This window comes from Hyperolius riggenbachi, chromosome 1, assembly GCF_040937935.1.
Source record: "Hyperolius riggenbachi isolate aHypRig1 chromosome 1, aHypRig1.pri, whole genome shotgun sequence".
In the NCBI taxonomy this organism is placed as follows: Eukaryota; Metazoa; Chordata; class Amphibia; order Anura; family Hyperoliidae; genus Hyperolius; species Hyperolius riggenbachi.
The window spans coordinates 518,391,218-518,409,229 of NC_090646.1; the positions used below are offsets into that span (position 1 = coordinate 518,391,218).

At 45.9% G+C, this 18,012-nt stretch overlaps 2 protein-coding genes across 6 annotated transcripts in view; one reads left to right on the plus strand and one right to left on the minus strand.

Moving 5' to 3' along the window:
* TMEM120B (transmembrane protein 120B) overlaps positions 1 to 14,829 on the minus strand; it is a 71,358-nt gene extending 56,529 nt beyond the window's left edge. Inside the window, exon 1 of the mRNA XM_068244961.1 lies at positions 14,584 to 14,829. Within this exon, the coding sequence (XP_068101062.1) occupies positions 14,584 to 14,646 (63 nt within the window). The 5' untranslated portion in view covers positions 14,647 to 14,829. The remainder of the gene's footprint in view (positions 1 to 14,583) is intronic.
* Positions 1 to 18,012, plus strand: part of LOC137524723 (coiled-coil domain-containing protein 63-like) — a 143,508-nt gene that overhangs the window by 61,628 nt on the left and 63,868 nt on the right. For 2 of the 5 annotated variants that reach the window (XM_068244914.1, XM_068244949.1), the window contains exon 1: positions 14,765 to 14,878. The exons of 1 other annotated variant lie outside the window; for it this stretch is intronic. The gene's annotated coding sequence lies outside the window, so the exon portion shown is untranslated. Of the gene's footprint in view, positions 1 to 14,753; positions 14,879 to 18,012 lie in introns of those variants that run through there. 2 more of the 5 variants (XM_068244932.1, XM_068244924.1) reach the window with 2 other exon arrangements.

Genomic DNA, 18,012 nt, shown 5'->3' on the forward strand with positions numbered 1-18,012 from the left:
ACTAGGCCGATTCCCTGCCGATCGACAGCAGATTCGATCACTGGGATCGAATCTGCTGTCACATCGTTCACGCTACACGCTAAATTTCGATCAAGTCGATCGCTTCGTGCGGGAAATTACCATCGATCGCCCGTGGGTAGGGAGCGCGTCGCTAGCGGCGTTCGAGTGCCCGACGACCGACGCAATACAGCTGCAATACATTACCTGCTCCACCGGCTCGACTCCCCAGGTCTCCGCTGTCTTCTCCGCTCTGGTCTTCGGGTCCGGCATGCTTCACTTCCTCCTGTCCCGGCAGGAAGTTCAAACAGTAGAGGGCGCTCTACTGTTTAAACTTCCCCCAGACAGGTAGATGTGAAGTATGCCGGACTCGGAGACCAGACCAGAGCGGAGAAGACAGCGGAGACCTGGGGAGTCGTGCCGGTGGAGCAGGCAATGTATGCGGGGGGGGGGGGGGGGGGGGGGAGCGGCGGCAGCACCACCACCAAAGATTGTGAACGGTTTCAGGCTGAAATCAGTTCACAATCTGTTTGCAGTAAGGCAGCCATACAATCTGATCAGATTCGATCAGAGAGGGATCTGATGGTCGAATCTGATGGCCAATCGGCCAGTGTATGGCTACCTTTAGATTTTCTGTAATCAGAATATTTTCTATAAAGTACTGGTAGAGACTGGTCATTATCTCTGGTACATTGTCTTCTGGTTATTTCCTGCTGAGTAGAACAATGCCTAATTGCTAGGCAGATAGATGGTTAGACAGATAATTTCCAACATGTTGGAAATTATCTATAGGTTCGTACACTCGCTCTTCTTTCAGGAACGATGAGTCCGTCAGACCCTCCCGCTGGGCAGGCGTTCCTGCGACAGTAGAGCGTGTCTACAGTCTGTCAGGCAGACTGATAAGGCTGTTTCTGAACGATCCGCTCAGCGACAGCGGATCATTCAGAAACAGCCTCATCAGTCTGCAGACAGACTGTACACACGCACTACTGTCTGGAGAACAACCGCCCAGATGGAGGGTCTCATGGACCCGTCGTTCTCTTTAGTAGTGCGTGTGTACACACCTGGCAGGTAAATCTTACAGAAAATTGTATGGTGTGTACTAGGCATTAAAGCCTTTCTTTGGGGAGGACAGAAAAGCACCAAGATTACATGTAAGCACTAGGATTACATACGATATTGTAGCAATCTTCACCGAGCTTAAACAAAACACTTCTGTGTTCAGTTTAGCGCAACATTCTTAGTGGATTCACAACAGCCCTGCAGGCAGTGCATATGTAGAGTAAAGTACTACTGTGTAACTTTATTTGTAGTCACCAACCCCAAATGTAACAACATAACAAATTAATATATATCGAGCAAAATGAGTTTCAAAATCATGCAGAATTGGTACAGGATCTGACAATACTTACATGTGTTGAGTTAACACTCAAATGCACTCATTTAAACAAAATTACAGCCCATAAATATAATATAATATACTAAAATACATATTAAAATGATAGATTAATTTGAGTTTGCAAAATACCATAGCTCAGCTGGATGTCACAATAAATCCGGAGTGGATACAGGATTATGCAGATTTTGTATGAAAATGTATGCAGCTAAAGGGCTGTTTCACACTGCGGATGGGTGGTAGCGGTGCAGCCCCCTTGCTGCAAAACAGGCCTTCAGGGATTCCCACAATAGTCTGAGGTAATCCCTATCTGGCAGCAGGCCAGGCAGGAAGTGATGCTCACTTCCTGTTGGCGAATCAATGAGGTGCACGGAAGTATACTACTAAAATACGCTTCCACGCATGCACAACGCGTAAAAATACGGCGAACCGTTTAAAAACACGCGCGTCGCCCACAGACGTACATGACTTCTGGTCCGCTACGCAATAACGTAGGTATGCGCTCGCATTAGATAGGGTACTTCCAGCACAGCGCACTGCAGGCAATGTGAACTTCCCCATAAACTCATTGCCCTAGCGTTAGGGCCTGTTCAGACTATCTGCGTATGAAGAATGCGTTTAAAATCAAAGAAACGCAAGTTGAAAAACGCATGCGTTTTTCTTGCGTTCTAATGCGTTTTCTATTGCGTTTTGCACACACACGTGACCCAGGGGAAAAAAAAGAATTATGGGAACCGCAGAGGAAAACGGACGATAAAAACGCAATAGTACGCGTTTTTGATACGCGTCCATAGACTTTCATTGTGTCCGTTTCTATGCGTGACGCACAGAACTGCGTGCAGCAATGCGGATGAGAAACGTATGCGTCTCATACGCATACATGTGAACTAGCCCATTCAAACGCATTAGGAGCCGTTTCTATGCGTTTTTGGTACCCAGACGCGTTCCCTGAAAACGTCTAGGAACGCGCATAGTCTGAACAGGCCCTTAGGCTTCGGTAAAATGCCACACCGCATCAGTGTGAAAGGGCCCTGAAAATAAGTCAGTTCCTTCAAATCAGGTGGAATTTGATTCGTCCATTTTCATGCTGCATAAAAGTGCCTACGAAATGTGCCTAAACCAGCATCAACACAGAATTATTTGCATCTCACCGACTATCCCTAATAGTGACAACTACACACCAGGCTTTATTCTTACAGCATAGTTAATTATTATATATAAAAATATTACTGAGCATACATTAGTTATACAGTCAGATATGTATACCTGATTTAAAAAAAATAAATAAATAAAATATGGTGACTGCTTTATTGCAGCAGCACAAGTACCGGTAACTGTTTTTTTGATTGGTTTATTATTTCATTTTTGTGGACTAAAAACCTGCTTATACAAGTTATTTTATTATCTGAAAAATAGAACATTTTATCATATTTTCTCTCTATTAGGAGTCAGTGCATTGTTATACAACCGACTCCAGATACCCCAAAATTGCTCCGACTCCACAGCCCTGTCAGCAATGCACAGATGGAGACAAGGCCGCAGCTGGCTATGCACTTGTAGATTTATTGTAGATCACGTAAACAATCTTCCTAATATTAATCATGGAACAAAGTCACTGTGGTTTTTGTATGGGACAATGCAGTAAAATGTTCAGTGGCTGTAAACCTTGTAGCGTTTGCTAAATTACTGTACTGATGTCAGATGCAGCTTGGTTACACAGTCTGTGTTGTCCAAATCACTCCCCATGCTGGGAGGACAAACCAGCTAGTCTTTCACTCTGATCCAGCCCACCTCCTCCACCACAGGTGGGAGTATTCGGGGGGGGGGGGGGGGGACGTGGGCATGGTTAGGTGATAGCTTTGTGTATAGGAAGAAACTCCCACTCTCCTGGTAGCGCTATACTTTAAGTCACATGATACAGAGATCTGTGCACTATTTCCCTGGGAATTTCTCTGAAACAGCTGCAATATGGATGAAAACTGAATACATTCATAACGCCATCATTTACGTTTACTAACAATGAAAAATTCACGGTGTACTAGAGCTTTAAAAATGATGGAGTTCAGAAAAGGGAGGACCTGCACTGGTAATTTCTTTCTTCCAGGCCCTAAACCTGATAAACAGGATTTGTGGATGTCTGTAGAGCACATGAATAGTGCGCTGAACACAGGCAGTCCTGCAGATTCAGTCCACATAATACAGTACAGTGTTATCAGCCTTGATCTCTCCGCTGTCATCCTGCTCTGCTTTGTATACTGCACAGTGGAGAGGAATCAGAAGAAATGTTCTAGCACAGCATGTTCAGCTTAGCACATTCCCTTCCACTATCAAAACAACTGCAGGCAATAGCTCGGGGTCAGAAACATCAGTAATATGGACAATAAACTACTTTAGAAATCCAGGCAGAAAAGCATTTGGCATCCTTTCCCGGCCTTTGGTTGTCGTGTTTTGAGCCCCTAAGGGCACACAGAACTGCAGACACTGCTGAGGCTAGAGGCAGCATCTCGGAAACCTCGATCAACCATGGCGCAAACACTCGCAATCAGCGGTAAACACAGAGATGAATGCTGCCATTCAACTCCATGCTGGAGGCGGTGGATCACCACTGTAAACGCAATGCACAGCCGCCAACAGTCACCGGTCTGAACCGTACGGTTACTTTTAAAGAATTATTTGCATACTGCTTGTAAAAGTAACTACAATAACAAAATTAGCATGCTGCCCTCTATCATTGGTTCAGTGTAATGTAAGCACATGGCTTGTGGCAAACTGCAAACGGGACTTCTTATGCTTTCTGTTAACAATGGCTTTCTTCTTGCCACTCTTCCATAAAGGCCAACTTTGTGTAGTGCACGACTAATAGTTGTCCTATGGACAGATTTCCCCACCTGAGCTGTAGATCTCTGCAGCTCCCCCAGAGTCACCATGGGCTTCTTAACCATTTCTGATCAGCGCTCTCCTTGTTCAGCCTGTGAGTATAGGTGGACGGCCTTGTCTTGGTAGGTCTACAGTTGTGCCATACTCCTATTTCTGAATGATCGCTTGAATAGTGCTCTGTGGGATGTTCAAGGCTTTGGAAATCTTTTTATAGCCTAAGCCTGCTTTAAATTTACCAATAACTTTATCCCTGACCTGTCTGGTGTGTTCTTTGGACTTCATGATGTTGTTGCTCCCAGTATTCTCTTAGACAACCTCTGAGGCAGTCACAGAGCAGCTGTATTTGTACTGACATTAGATTACACACAGGTGCACTCTATTTAGTCATTAGCACTCATCAGGCAATGTCTATCGGCAACTGACTGCACTCAGACCAAAGGGGGCTGAATACTTACGCACATCCATCTTTGCAGTTATTTGTAAAACATGTTTGGAATCATGTATGATGATTTTCGTTCCACTTCTCACGTGTACGCCACTTTGTATCGCTCTTTCACATGGAATTTCAATAACATTGATTCATGTTTGTGGCAGTAATGTGACAAAATATGAAAAAATTCAAGGGGGCCGAATACTTTTGCAAGCCACTGTATATAGACAAGTTACTTGTTATAGTTTGTTTTTCTTCTCGGATCCGCTATAAAAACGGTATTGTCACCATAAAAATCAAATTTCAACAGCAACTGGTCTGAGTGTATTAAGTGATAAAGATGCTAATCCTGCATTAAAAACTTGCAAAACTTTTTCTGCTGTTATGGTTTGGAGTTATTACATACTTTATGAGCACTGGCCCTAGTGTCAAACAGTTGAATGCTGGGAGTTCTTTTTATCTATAATATATTCCTCCTCTTCTATGTATTTCCCTGCCTAGCTTTCTTATCTGAAACACCTCTGCACACTTGTGTTTACAAGCAAGGCTGAGGTGACTCAGCGATTGGAGGATAAGACAGTGTAGTTCCTAGTATACACCTCAGTGGGAGTGTCTGAAGACTCTGGGAGGAGGGCAGCTAATGCATACACAATGAGCAAGAGAAGGGAGGGTTGGTAGAACAAGAGTCAGGGAGGATATGATGTCAGCATTAGCTTGGCAAGATGGCCACTGCCTAGAATAGGATTTTCTGCTTTTCCTTTATACAATTCATAGGAATCAGTATATGGGTAGCACAATACATCTGTTATGTAAGTAGAACTAGTATTTATCTAATTATATATGTGTTTTTTATTTCTAGGTTAGCATGGGTGTCGCTTGTTCTTTAAGAATGGGTCCTTTTGTGTCCTACCTGATCATGCACCTCCATTACTGTGAACCCATGCTATGCATCTGAGTGAACCTAACTTGCCTAATCTCCATGCTCCCATCTAGTGACTGACTAAGCATTACCTTGTACTCATACTGTGCTGTGTGATCTGGTTTTCTTGTATTCCTGTATTGTCTTATTGCTGTATGTCACCCCTAAATATTGTCTGTAACCTAAACTAATGTCCAGCGCTGCGTAATATGTTGGCGCTTTATAAATACAATAAATAAATAAAAATAAATAAGAATGCTAGACAATGCATCTGAATCCCCATAGCCATGCATTGCACAGGGATTTGGATGCGTAATTGGCATGTACAAGTGTCAGCAGCTGGCGCTAATTAAAACCTGCTTAAAATCTAAATGATCGATTGACATCAATGTCCTCAACCGTCTTTTTGGTGTACACAGCTTTGTATTGTGTATTTGTGGTGCCATTCTGTGAGCACAACTGCAGCCGAATTGTATTATTAGGGCCAGTTACCACTGCAAATCAAAAAGAGCAAAGGAAAAAAACAAAACTTCTTTGTGTGCTTGCTATAGGATTTTTGGTGCACTCACAAAATCCCCTTCAGTTCTAGGGAATGGGACTTTAGCTGAATTAATCAAAAAATTGAGCATGCAGTGCGTTTGTGCCTTCCTTTCAAAATAATGCAAATTATAGTGAAAAATGGTCATTGGCAAATTGCATGGGCTCAAAAATCATTAATGTACATACAGTGGGAACTGACCCTTAAAAAAGGGTACCTAAAAGTGTTAAAATAGCAATTTAACTTACTTGGGGCTTCTTCCAGACCCCGCCGTATTACTGTGCCCTCATCCTCATTTTGCATTCCCCTGAAAGCTAGCTGAATTTGCCTGTCACGCGCTACTGCACATGTGTGGCCTGGGCTGTGCACCTTCTCAGTAACCCTCCCATGGGTGGGAGTGTTCTGCACAAGTAAAGTAGCAATTTTATACCGACAAGAGCGTAATCAGGATGCGCGGCCCAGGGCATGCAGCTTCAGAAGGACGCCGCAGCTGAACAGAGGGGTGCGGAATCACAGCAAAGGCATAAAAGGATTGCAAGGGGCTGGAAGAAGCCCCATATAAGTTAAACTGTCCACTTTTATTCCACTCTAGGTTCCCTTAAATGTTTTCTTCTCTTTCAAAGCCAACAAGACACAATCCACCCAGTGCCAAATATTATTTTCCTGCTGCAAAACCTAATACTCGTGCTGCACAATACTGTTCTCTCACCCTTCCCACCACAATCTAACATACCAGCTCTTTTTATCCAGTGCAAAATTGTGTGCTCCCTCCAATGGTCCACAGGCTTCCCAGATACTCTGTTTCAGCACTGGGGCCATCTGAATTTATTCAAACAAGGGCTTTTCCCATATGCTCTTTTATGCTGGATACACACGTTGAGATTTCCCGTTCGATTCCCGGGATCGAATCTATTATTTTCAACATGCTCGATTCGAATTTTGATAGTTTCTGCCGTCGATTTGGCATACTTAACATGCAAATCGATGTCAGAAACTATCTAAATCCGAATCGAGCATGTTGAAAATAATCGATTCGATACGTTCGATCCCGGGAATCGAACGGGAAATCTCAACGTGTGTATCCAGCATTAGCCATGCTCCCATCTGTGCAAGCTTTTCAAATCACTGCCACCTAGAAAAGCACATGTAGTGTGAACCAGCCCTGAGGAGGATCTGGAGTTCTCTGGTAGGACTGTGGAGTTGGAGCAATTTTGGATACCTGAAGTCGGAGGTTTCAGTAAACTGAGGAGTCTTGAGTATTTTTGTATCATCTCCACAAGCCCTGAAGCTAGGTACACACCATACAATTTTCTGTTAGATTTTCTCTTAGATTTACCTGCCAGATAGGTTTACCTACAACATGGAAAAAAGCTAACAGAAGAATCTAACAGAAAATTGTATGGTGTGTACCTAGCCTGAGTCTAAAGGGGTCGGAGTCTAGGAGTCAGAGTAGTTTTGGGTACCTGGAGTTGGAAGTCTCAAAGTGAGGAGTCTGAGTCAGATAACTTTTGTACCGGCTCCTCAGCCCGGGCCTCTGGACTATCAGAATCTTTCCCTCACCCTCTTGTCACAGGTTTTCTTTTATCTCCCTTAGGGCCGGGTCACACTCGGAAGGCAAATTGAATCCTGATTGCAACTGCAATAGCAATTTGCATTGCAATTCCCGTTCGATAAAACGAAAATGAAATTGCAATCGCTCCCAAAGCGCAGGATATTTGAAACTTATGCAAATCGCAAATGCTATAGTGAGAATGATCCCATAGGGATACATTAGCAGCAGTACTTTGATGATCACCAGCAATCAGCAGTGCGCTGAAAAGCACCCAAGTGTGAACCAGCCCTCAGAGGGAGAGGAATAAGGTGGAAAAGCTCAGGTGACGGTCCTTTGCAGACAGGAATGGTGAAAGAAATAATCAGTTCAGGTTGGTGCAAATGTTATACTGCTTGGAAATTGATTGACCAAACGCAGAGAGGGATCTACGGTATGTTTTGCAATCTGCCAGTGCATGGCACTGGTAACTGCTCCAAATGAGTTCACACATATGTACAGTATCGTACAAAACATAAGGGGTGTACAAGATGTTTGGTAATCTGCTCATGTTCACAAAGAAGGACGCATTCACTTTGTACTATTGTGTCCTACATATTTACCCCCACCTCCACAACAAGAGTCTCAAACGTAAATTTTCTGAAATCTTTTGCTGTACCTACATACACCACAATTTTTTTAAAACAAAGCTTGATTTGGCCCTGAGAATCTCAAAAGACCAAACCTACAGCACTTTTGTTGTTCGTCTGGCTTTGCTTGTACACAGCAATTACCACAGCTATCAATTTTACCTGTTTAGGCCTGTAGAGCTTGTTTTTTTGTATTTTTCCTCCCTAAACCGGTAAGGCGAGATAAAAGATTCCAATGGCTGGGTACTAGAACTACTGAAATAATGGCTTACATGCAAGAAAAAATAAAATAAAATCTATTTATTAAGGACTAGAGAAGTGAACTAATATTCTGCTTGCTGTTTCACTTTGTAATTCCTCAAGTGGAGTCAGCAACGGATGAACTACAATTTTTGCACAGGATCAGACACAAACTTAATGTTGAAATATTGTTTTCCAGTACAGTAGTCTGTGCATTGCATTGGCATATCCACTGACGCACAGATGCCATTTGAACAAAATAAGGCGCTTGTCTACTATAGGGGACCCAGGACACCTCATAGAAAGCAGCTTTCCAATTAAAATAGAGCAAACGGGGATTGGCTGATGCCGGATAAGTGTGCTTTCTGGTTGCTTGAGACTGAATGTTAATAGGCCTAGTTAATACAGTACAATCCACGACTGTATACATATCATGAACTCTGTATTCAATTTTAAAATACATTTAAACATATTAACCTTGTGAGGGCCATGGAATCTAGTCTTTAAAGTGCAACCATACACTGGTCGACAACCACCAGATGGAACAAGAGATAGATCCCTCTCTGATCACAGAGGGATCTATTGGCTGCCCATACACTGCACACATATTTGAATCGATTTCAAAATTAAATCGGGGCGCTCTACTGTTTGAACTTCGGCTTGTCTGAGGACTGTTATAAATCACCTTTTGCTCCGGCACCAGCAACTTATCAGCAAGAGTTGCAAACACGACTCATCACAGCAAGCAGGAGATAGACTTTCTTAGGCGTCTTCAAAGTTTGATGGAGTTTATTAAGTCGACAGATATACAGATACTCATCTCTACATGTCGTTACATCTTAGCGAAGCAATCGTTCTTTAAGTCCATTTGCGTTACAAGCTCTTGACTAACATTCCTCCTGAATGTTAGTCAGGTTATCTTCTTTCTATACTAAGTTGTGTCTAAACTAAGTATATACAGCATACAAGATAAACCAACGAGACATAGTTACATAGTTATTTTGGTTGAAAAAAGACATACGTCCATCGAGTTCAACCAGTATAAAGTACAACACCAGCCTGCTCCCTCACATATCCCTGTTGATCCAGAGGAAGGCGAAAAAACCCTTACAAGGCATGGTCCAATTAGCCCCTAAAGGGAAAAATTCCTTCCCGACTCCAGATGGCAATCAGATAAAATCCCTGGATCAACATCATTAGGCATTACCTAGTAATTGTAGCCATGGATGTCTTTCAACTCAAGGAAAGCATCTAAGCCCCCTTTAAATGCAGGTATAGAGTTTGCCATAACGACTTTCTGTGGCAATGCATTCCACATCTTAATCACTCTTACTGTAAAGAACCCTTTCCTAAATAAATGGCTAAAACGTTTTTCCTCCATGCGCAGATCAGATCATGTCCTCTAGTCCTTTGAGAAGGCCTAGGGACAAAAAGCTCATCCGCCAAGGTATTATATTGCCCTCTGATGTATTTATACATGTTAATTAGATCCCCTCTAAGGCGTCTTTTCTCTAGACTAAATAAACCCAGTTTATCTAACCTTTCTCGATAAGTGAGACCTTCCATCCCACGCATCAATTTTGTTGCTCGTCTCTGCACCTGCTCTAAAACTGCAATATCTTTTTTGTAATGTGGTGCCCAGAACTGAATTCCATATTCCAGATGTGGCCTTACTAGAGAGTTAAACAGGGGCAATATTATGCTAGCATCTCGAGTTTTTATTTCCCTTTTAATGCATCCCAAAATTTTGTTAGCTTTAGCTGCAGCTGCTTGGCATTGAGTACGATTATTTAACTTGTTGTCAATGAGTACTCCTAAGTCCTTCTCCAAGTTTGATGTCCCCAACTGTATCCCATTTATTTTGTATGGTGCTAGACCATTAGTACGTCCAAAATGCATGACCTTACATTTGTCAACATTGAATTTCATCTGCCATGTATGTGCCCATATAGCCATCCTATCCAGATCCTGTTGCAATATGACACTATCTTCCTGAGAGTTAATGATTCTGCACAATTTTGTATCATCTGCAAAAATAGCAACATTGCTCACTACTGCATCTACTAGGTCATAATATATATATTATAAATATATATAAGTAAAGGGTTCCAGCCAGTAGATAGAGAGCGTGAAGGTAAGAGTGCCCTCCGTTGGCACCTCCTGACCTTTAATACTGACCAGGAAAGAGTTAACTGTGTCATCATCTGAACCATCTATGATTGGTTCAGATCCCTTGTGATGTCCTGATACACACCTACTCAATAATGCAAGGAATTTGATATTGATTAAACATGGCTGTGTTTACTGTTCTTGTTGTGTACATGTTGAGGTCAGTGAGACCTGTGGCCTTGTCCATAAAACAGCTTCTTGGTATGTCCTAGTTCTGCTGACAGTCAGAACTGTAGACTTTCTCGCTAAGAGAAAATCCCCTTAAAGGGCAAGTCTGCACCCCAAGCCTTTTTGACTAACTCAGTCCAAATCACTGAGGCCTACTTAAATTATAACAAGGGCGCAACAGGAAGTAAAGAGGAGATGGAGAAGAAGGCCAGCCAGAAGAAGTGACAGCACGGACCCAGGGACTGACGCCGGCCGGACAGGTGATAGTTATTGCTGTGTCAGTTGTCGCCGAATCAAATGCCGCTAGCGATGCACTCTGGACTCGCCGGCGATCAAGCAAAATTTTCCGTCGGGATCAATCAACTGATGTTGGATGGCAAAAATCGGTCGGTCAGCATTTGCGTTATCGATTTTACAGCAGATGCGATCATAGGGATCAAATCTGCGGTATATCATCAGGAATTCGAGCCAGTGTATGGGTCCCAAAAGCGTACCAGAGATCTTCTAAACTAAAGATTTGATACTTACCTGGGGCTTCCTCCCACGACGTCCTCCTGCAGTCTGCCGTTCAGCCGTGATCAGCCCCGGGTAACAGGCTCAGTCGGGTCCAAATTGGGTCTTCTGCACATGCGCAGACCTCCTGGCATGCGCAGTAGACCCGGACTGACGCGACTAAGCCTGTTACACGGGGCTGATCGGCAGACAGTGGGAAGATGGCGTGGGCTCAGACGGCTTTATGGGGCGGGAGGAAGCCCCGGGTGAGTATCAAATATTTAATTTAGAATATCTCTGGTTTACTTTAAGCACAGCAGAGCCTACAGAAAGCCTAAGTAGTTGGCCTTCACCACTGTGAGTACTGCCGGCGATTTGTGCTGGTTGGTTCAGACTTCTGGTTAGTTGAGTTCTGGATTACTGAGACTGCTGTACCTTCTACAGCTCAAAGTTTGTGACAGGGCAAATAGTGTGGGTATAGTTTACAACCTATTAAAAACCTAGCAGTTAAGGCTGCCATACACTGGTCGATTGCCACCAGATCGACCAGCAGATAGATCCCTCTGTGATCGAATCTGATCAAAGAGGGATCTATTGGCTGCCTACACTGCAAACAGATTTTGAATCAATCTCACTATGAAACCGATTCGCAATCTGTGTAGCTGCCCCCCCGCATACATTAACAGATCTGGCCGGTGCGAGTCCCCCGGTCTCCGCTGCCTCTTCTCCGCACTGGGCTTCAGGGCTCCAGCTTCACTTTACTTCCTGTGGGGGGGAAGTTTAAACAGTAGAGGGCGCTTTACTGTTTAATTAAACTTCCCCCGACAGGAAGTGAAGCCAGCCGGAGCCCTGGAGGCCGGTGCAGAGAAGAGACAGCGGGGACACGCGCCGGAACAGGTAACGTATTACCGCTAGCGTCGGTCGGACATTCGAACACCGCTATCGACGCACTACCGACCCGCCGGCGATCGAGCCACATCTTCCACGTGAACATATCGACAGGAATGATCAATTTCGAACGAAATTGATTGTTCGGTCAGCGTTTGCGCAACAATTTCAAGCAGATTTAATAAAAATCATCCAACTCTGACTCCTCAGTTTATGAAACTACCGACTCCAACCCCAGGTACCCAAAATGGCTCAGACTCAGACTCCTTAGTCATACTTCAAAACTCAAAAATCATTTGACTCAGACTCCCGACTCCTCAGTTTATGAAACCACTGACTCCAGGTATTCAAAACTGCTCCAACTCCTCGACTCTGACTCCAACTCCACAGCCCTGCTTAGAAGGGAGTTGTGATGGTTCTCTTCCATTCATGGCATCTTTGTAAAAATGGAAATACCAATTTAATTCACACGCATGGGTGTAGCAATCACTCCTGCGACTTGGTGGCCCTCCTCCACCCTCTCCCCAACCATAAGTGAAGCCAATTGGTAAGAAAAAAAAAAAAAAAACTTCCCTTTTTGCTCACAAAAAAATGTCCCTGCGACCTCCTCCAGCCATACATAGTAGTGAGTTGCAGGAGCTTCTGTCATTTTTTTCCTGCTTCTAGACCAGGCATGGGCAAACTTGGCCCTCCAGCTGTTAAGGAACTACAAGTCCCACAATGCATTTGCCTTTATGAGTCATGACTGTGGATGTAAGACTCCTGCAATGCATTGTGGGACTTGTAGTTACTTAACAGCTGGAGGGCCAAGTTTGCCCATGCCTGCTCTAGACACTGCTTCATAGCATAACACTTCCTGCTGCCAATCGCTGGTTTCCGATCATGTGACCCTCATGGGGTTCTGGGAGCAAGGGGGCCCCATGCTATCATTTTTGCAGGGGGACCCTATTAGGTTTAGCTACGCCTGTGTCCACAGGCTTAAAGGACAACTGAAGTGAGAAGAATATGGAGGTTGCTATATTTATTTCATTTACTTCTAAATACTAGTTGCCTGTAGCCCTGCTGATCTATTTGGCTGCAGTGGTGTCAATCACACCAGAAACAAGCTTGCAGCTAATCTTGTCAGATCTGCCAATTGTCAGAAACACGTGATCTGCACATGCTATTCAGGGCCTACTGCTAAAAGTATTAGGGCCCGTTTCCACTTGTTGCCGCACGCGTCAGTGAAACGCGCGGCGGCGGCACTTCCGGGTGTGCGGGATTGCAGGCGAATTCCAGAATCCGTGCCATGCACGGCTATGGGATTCGCAGCCTCCCAGCGAAATCTGTGGCCAGTGTCGGCCGAATCGCTAGGGTAAGCGATTTGGCCGGCAGCTCCATAGTTTCCCCGCGTAATTTGCCTGCGGGGAAACACTGCGGATCCGGTCAGTTTCCACTCCAGTGGAAACGGGCCCTTAGAGGCAGAGGATCAGCAGGATAGCAAGGACATGGTATTGCTTAAAAGGAAATAAATGACAGCCTCCATATACCTCTTGCTTCAGTTGCTTGATTCAGACTTGACCTAATAACAACTTGCCAGATTTTTCTTTGGTCAAAAGAGCAAAAATTAGAAGGAGCTGAACCAAAACATTGAGCCAAGTTCAGATTTTGAAAGAGGATTATACGCAAGCTATCAGCTAAGTAATCTATTGCTTTCCAGATCTGATTGGCTGTGCCAAATGCTCTATTTCAGCCTAATTATGGTATCTGTACAGCAACATATTCACATAAAGTTGAGTTGTAGGCTTATCAGGTATTCACATAAAGTTGAGTGGTCAGCTCATCACTATAAAGGACCAGTCCATGGGTGATTTACACAACAAAATGACACTATATTTCAAACATCCAATTCAATAATAATGAGCAAAGGATAGAACAAAAAGTAACTTTCCAAAAGTCTGGCTATCACCAGGATTTTGATGACCTACAACAGAGTGCTCTAGGACTATGAAGCCAAGCAGCTCCAGTAACTCCTGGCAGATTCTGCCTCCAACAGTCAGTATGGACTGTGGACTCTACATACTGGGCAGAAGAGCTAGACGAAAACAATGAAAGGACAATGATTGCACAGCTGCAGCCCGCCACACACGCATGACATTTACATATAACAAAAGAGACAGCATCAGAAGGCTGCTCTTCCATTATTCAGCAAAGATCAGTAGCACTGACTGACAGAGTTCCGGGCTCCAGGACTCCCAGTTTGGGCACTACACTTCCTACGTCTGCCCGGGTAGTGGGTGACTCTAACCTACCTGCAGCTGCTTGAATTCCTTCTCCAGTTCCTCCCATTCTTGCTGGCACTTGTGCAAGGACATGTTGGGAGACGAATGCTTCCCCGGCCTCTGCAGCCACGCTCACACCTGACGTCACCACCCCAACTCCATGACCAATGTGCCGTCCAGACAGCGAGGAGGAGTCTGCGCATGCGCAGTGTTGGTTCCACCCGGCTTCTTTTCTTTAATGTGAGGTGACCAGATGGTCGGTGTGTGTGCGGTTGTCGCGCTTCCTGGTACCCATAAGCTGAAAAGGATAAACGGAAGCCGTATTGTAACGTGTTTAAACATCCCTATACTTGCTAGTGACGTAGTAGTAAGAGGAGCCAGCAATGGCCCTGTGTTTCTTACCAGTATTCTGGCTCTTCATTACTAGCCAGTAATGTGGTAATGAAGGTTTAGTCCTTAAGTGCTTACATAGCTGTAATCATTATTAAACCCCACTTAGTACTCAGGAATCGCTGTGAGACCATGTTCACACAGTATCGCAAAATGCTATGCTAGCAAAATCGTAAGAGTTTTGCGGAAGTTTATTTTTTTAATACTGGACATTTCCGCAAATTTTTGAGTGATCACGATTTTTTATTTTATAACATTTGAATCGTGATCACTCCAAAATTGAAAGCGAATCGCTGGCCATCGATGCAGTGAGATGACTGTTATATACTATAAATTATAATAGGGCTTTCCAAAGCGCTAGCGATCCCCAGGGGTTTGGAAAACTGGAAAATGCCCGTAAAGCGCCCAAGTGTGAACCTTATTGCTTATTACAGGATAGGACATGTTGCTGCTAGTGGGCCCTACCCCCCATGTTAAATGCTGCTGGGGCCCAAGTCTCTGTAGCTATGCTATTGCTTAACATTCAGATCATTGCATGTTGGGGTAAGCGTGGGGGCAAAAGTTATCCCTCTAGTAATTTGTTTTGTATTTGAGATAAACTGATGCAAAGGATTTTTTTTACTTGCCTGGTGCTTCTTTCAGCCCCTTGTAAGGGCCCACAGAAACCCTCACTCTGCTGCACACCTCACTGTGCACCCCAGCACCTCTCACTCTGCTGCACCCCTCACTGTGCACCCCAGTACCTCTCACTCTGCTGCACACCTCACTGTGCACCCCAGCACCTCTCACTCTGCTGCACACCTCACTGTGCACCCCAGTACCTCTCACTCTGCTGCACACCTCACTGTGCACCCCAACACCTCTCACTCTGCTGCACCCCTCAATGTGCACCCCAGCACCTCTCACTCTGCTGCACCCCTCACTGTGCACCCCAGCACCTCTCACTCTGCTGCACACCTCACTGTGCACCCCAGCACCTCTCACTCTGCTGCACACCTCACTGTGCACCCCAGTACCTCTCACTCTGCTGCACACCTCACTGTGCACCCCAACACCTCTCACTCTGCTGCACCCCTCAATGTGCACCCCAGCACCTCTCACTCTGCTGCACACCTCACTGTGCACCCCAGCACCTCTCACTCTGCTGCACCCCTCAATGTGCACCCCAACACCTCTCACTCTCATGAACCCCTCAATGTGCACCCCAACACCTCTCACTCTTATGCACCCCTCACTGTGCACCCCAACACCTCTTACTCTGCTGCACCCCTGACTGTGCACCCAGCACTCCTCACTCTTCTGCACCCCTCACTGTGAACCGCAACACCATTCACTCTGCTGCAACTCTGACTGTGCACCCAGCACTCCATGTCCCTCGCCGCAGCTCTCCCCACAGCCGTTCGCCCCAGCTCCGTCCCGGTCCCCGGCGATGACGTCAGGGTGACCTCCAGGCAGGCCTGTACTGCGCCTGCGCAAGCGGCGCTGTCAACCAGCACCACGTGGGCCGGAGCGGACTGCGAAGGCGCAGAACTCGCAGTCCGCTCCGGCCCACGTGGAGGAGATTGAAAGCGCCACTAGCGCAGGCGCAGTACAGGTCGACCTGGAGGTCACCCTGACGTCATCGCCGGGGACCGGAACGGAGCTGCGGCGAACGGCTGCGGCGAGGGACATGCTGGGAGCTTGGGGCTGGAGGAAGCCCCCGGTAAGTAGCACTTTTTTTTTATTTTCTCCCTGATAACTCCTTTAAAACAACTAAAAGTAAAATATATCAGTAAAGTTGACACATAGCTTGCTATACTAGCAGCCAGGCTTGAACAGAATGTACAGTGCAGGGAAAGTCCTGTCCTGCTAGTCATTTCACCCCCAGTCTGCTTCCCTAGTAAAATGATTCAAAGATTCGGTTCAAAGATCCAGATCTTTTCAATGATCCGATTCAAATTATCCGAATCCTTGAAAAGATCCGGACTTCCCATCTCTAGTTATTAAAGGGAACCGTAACTGATTGGAATATGGATGCTTCCTTTTAAACAATACCAGTTGCCTGGCATCCTGCTGATCTCTGTGGCTGCAGTAGTGGCCGAATCACACACCTGAAACAAGCATGCAGCTATCCTTTTTTCATCCTGCCTTATCCCAGCTAAACATGTCCCTATGCTGTATATATATATATGTTACGGCCAGAACCCGAAGTCTGGCCACTTCGGGTTCTGGCTGGTCAAATCGAGAAGTGGCCGGCTGATGCGGCCAATGTCAGAAATATTTTACAATTGCGGACTTTGGCCGGCCAGAACGCATTGTGGCTATATGCGGCCGGCCAAGTCCCAAAGCCCTGCTCCCCCGCTGCCTGCTCGCTCGTCTCTCCCCCGCTACCTGCACTACTCAAACCTCAGATCAGGGCGACCGGACCGGAGAAACGGAGAGAGGCAGAGCAGCGCACAAAGCCACCCGCAGGACGCGTACACTTCAATGCGGAAGTACCATTCATTTGGCACTTCCGCATGTGAAGTGTACAGGTCCGGGCGGGTAGCGGGCGCGCTGTTCTGCCTCTCGCCGCCTCTCCAGTCGTCTTGATCTGAGGTCTGTGAGTAGCGCAGGCAACCCCCCCCCCCAGCCATGCACAGCGGCCAGAAACCCCCCCCCCCAAGCTATGCACAGCGGCCAGAAAAGGTCTGTGAGTAGCGCAGGCAACCCCCCCAGCCATGCACAGCGGCCAGAAAAGCCCCCCCCCAAGCTATGCACAGCGGCCAGAAAAGCCCCCCCCCCCCAGCCATGCAAATTTCCCCCCCAGCCGTTCAAAGAATTAGAATTTTATTTAAAAAAGCCCCCCAGCCAGGCAAAGCACCCTCAGCCATGCAAAGCACCCAGAAAAGCCCCCCAGCCATGCAAAGTACCCCCCAGCCATGCAAAGCACCCAAAAAAGCTCCCCAGCCAAGCAAGGCGTCCAGCAAAGTACCCCCCCAGACATGCAAAACGCCCAGCAAGGCACCCCCAGCCATGCACAGCGCCCAGCAAAGCACCCCTAGCCATGCAAAGCACCCAGCAACGCACCCCCAGCCATGCAAAGCGCCC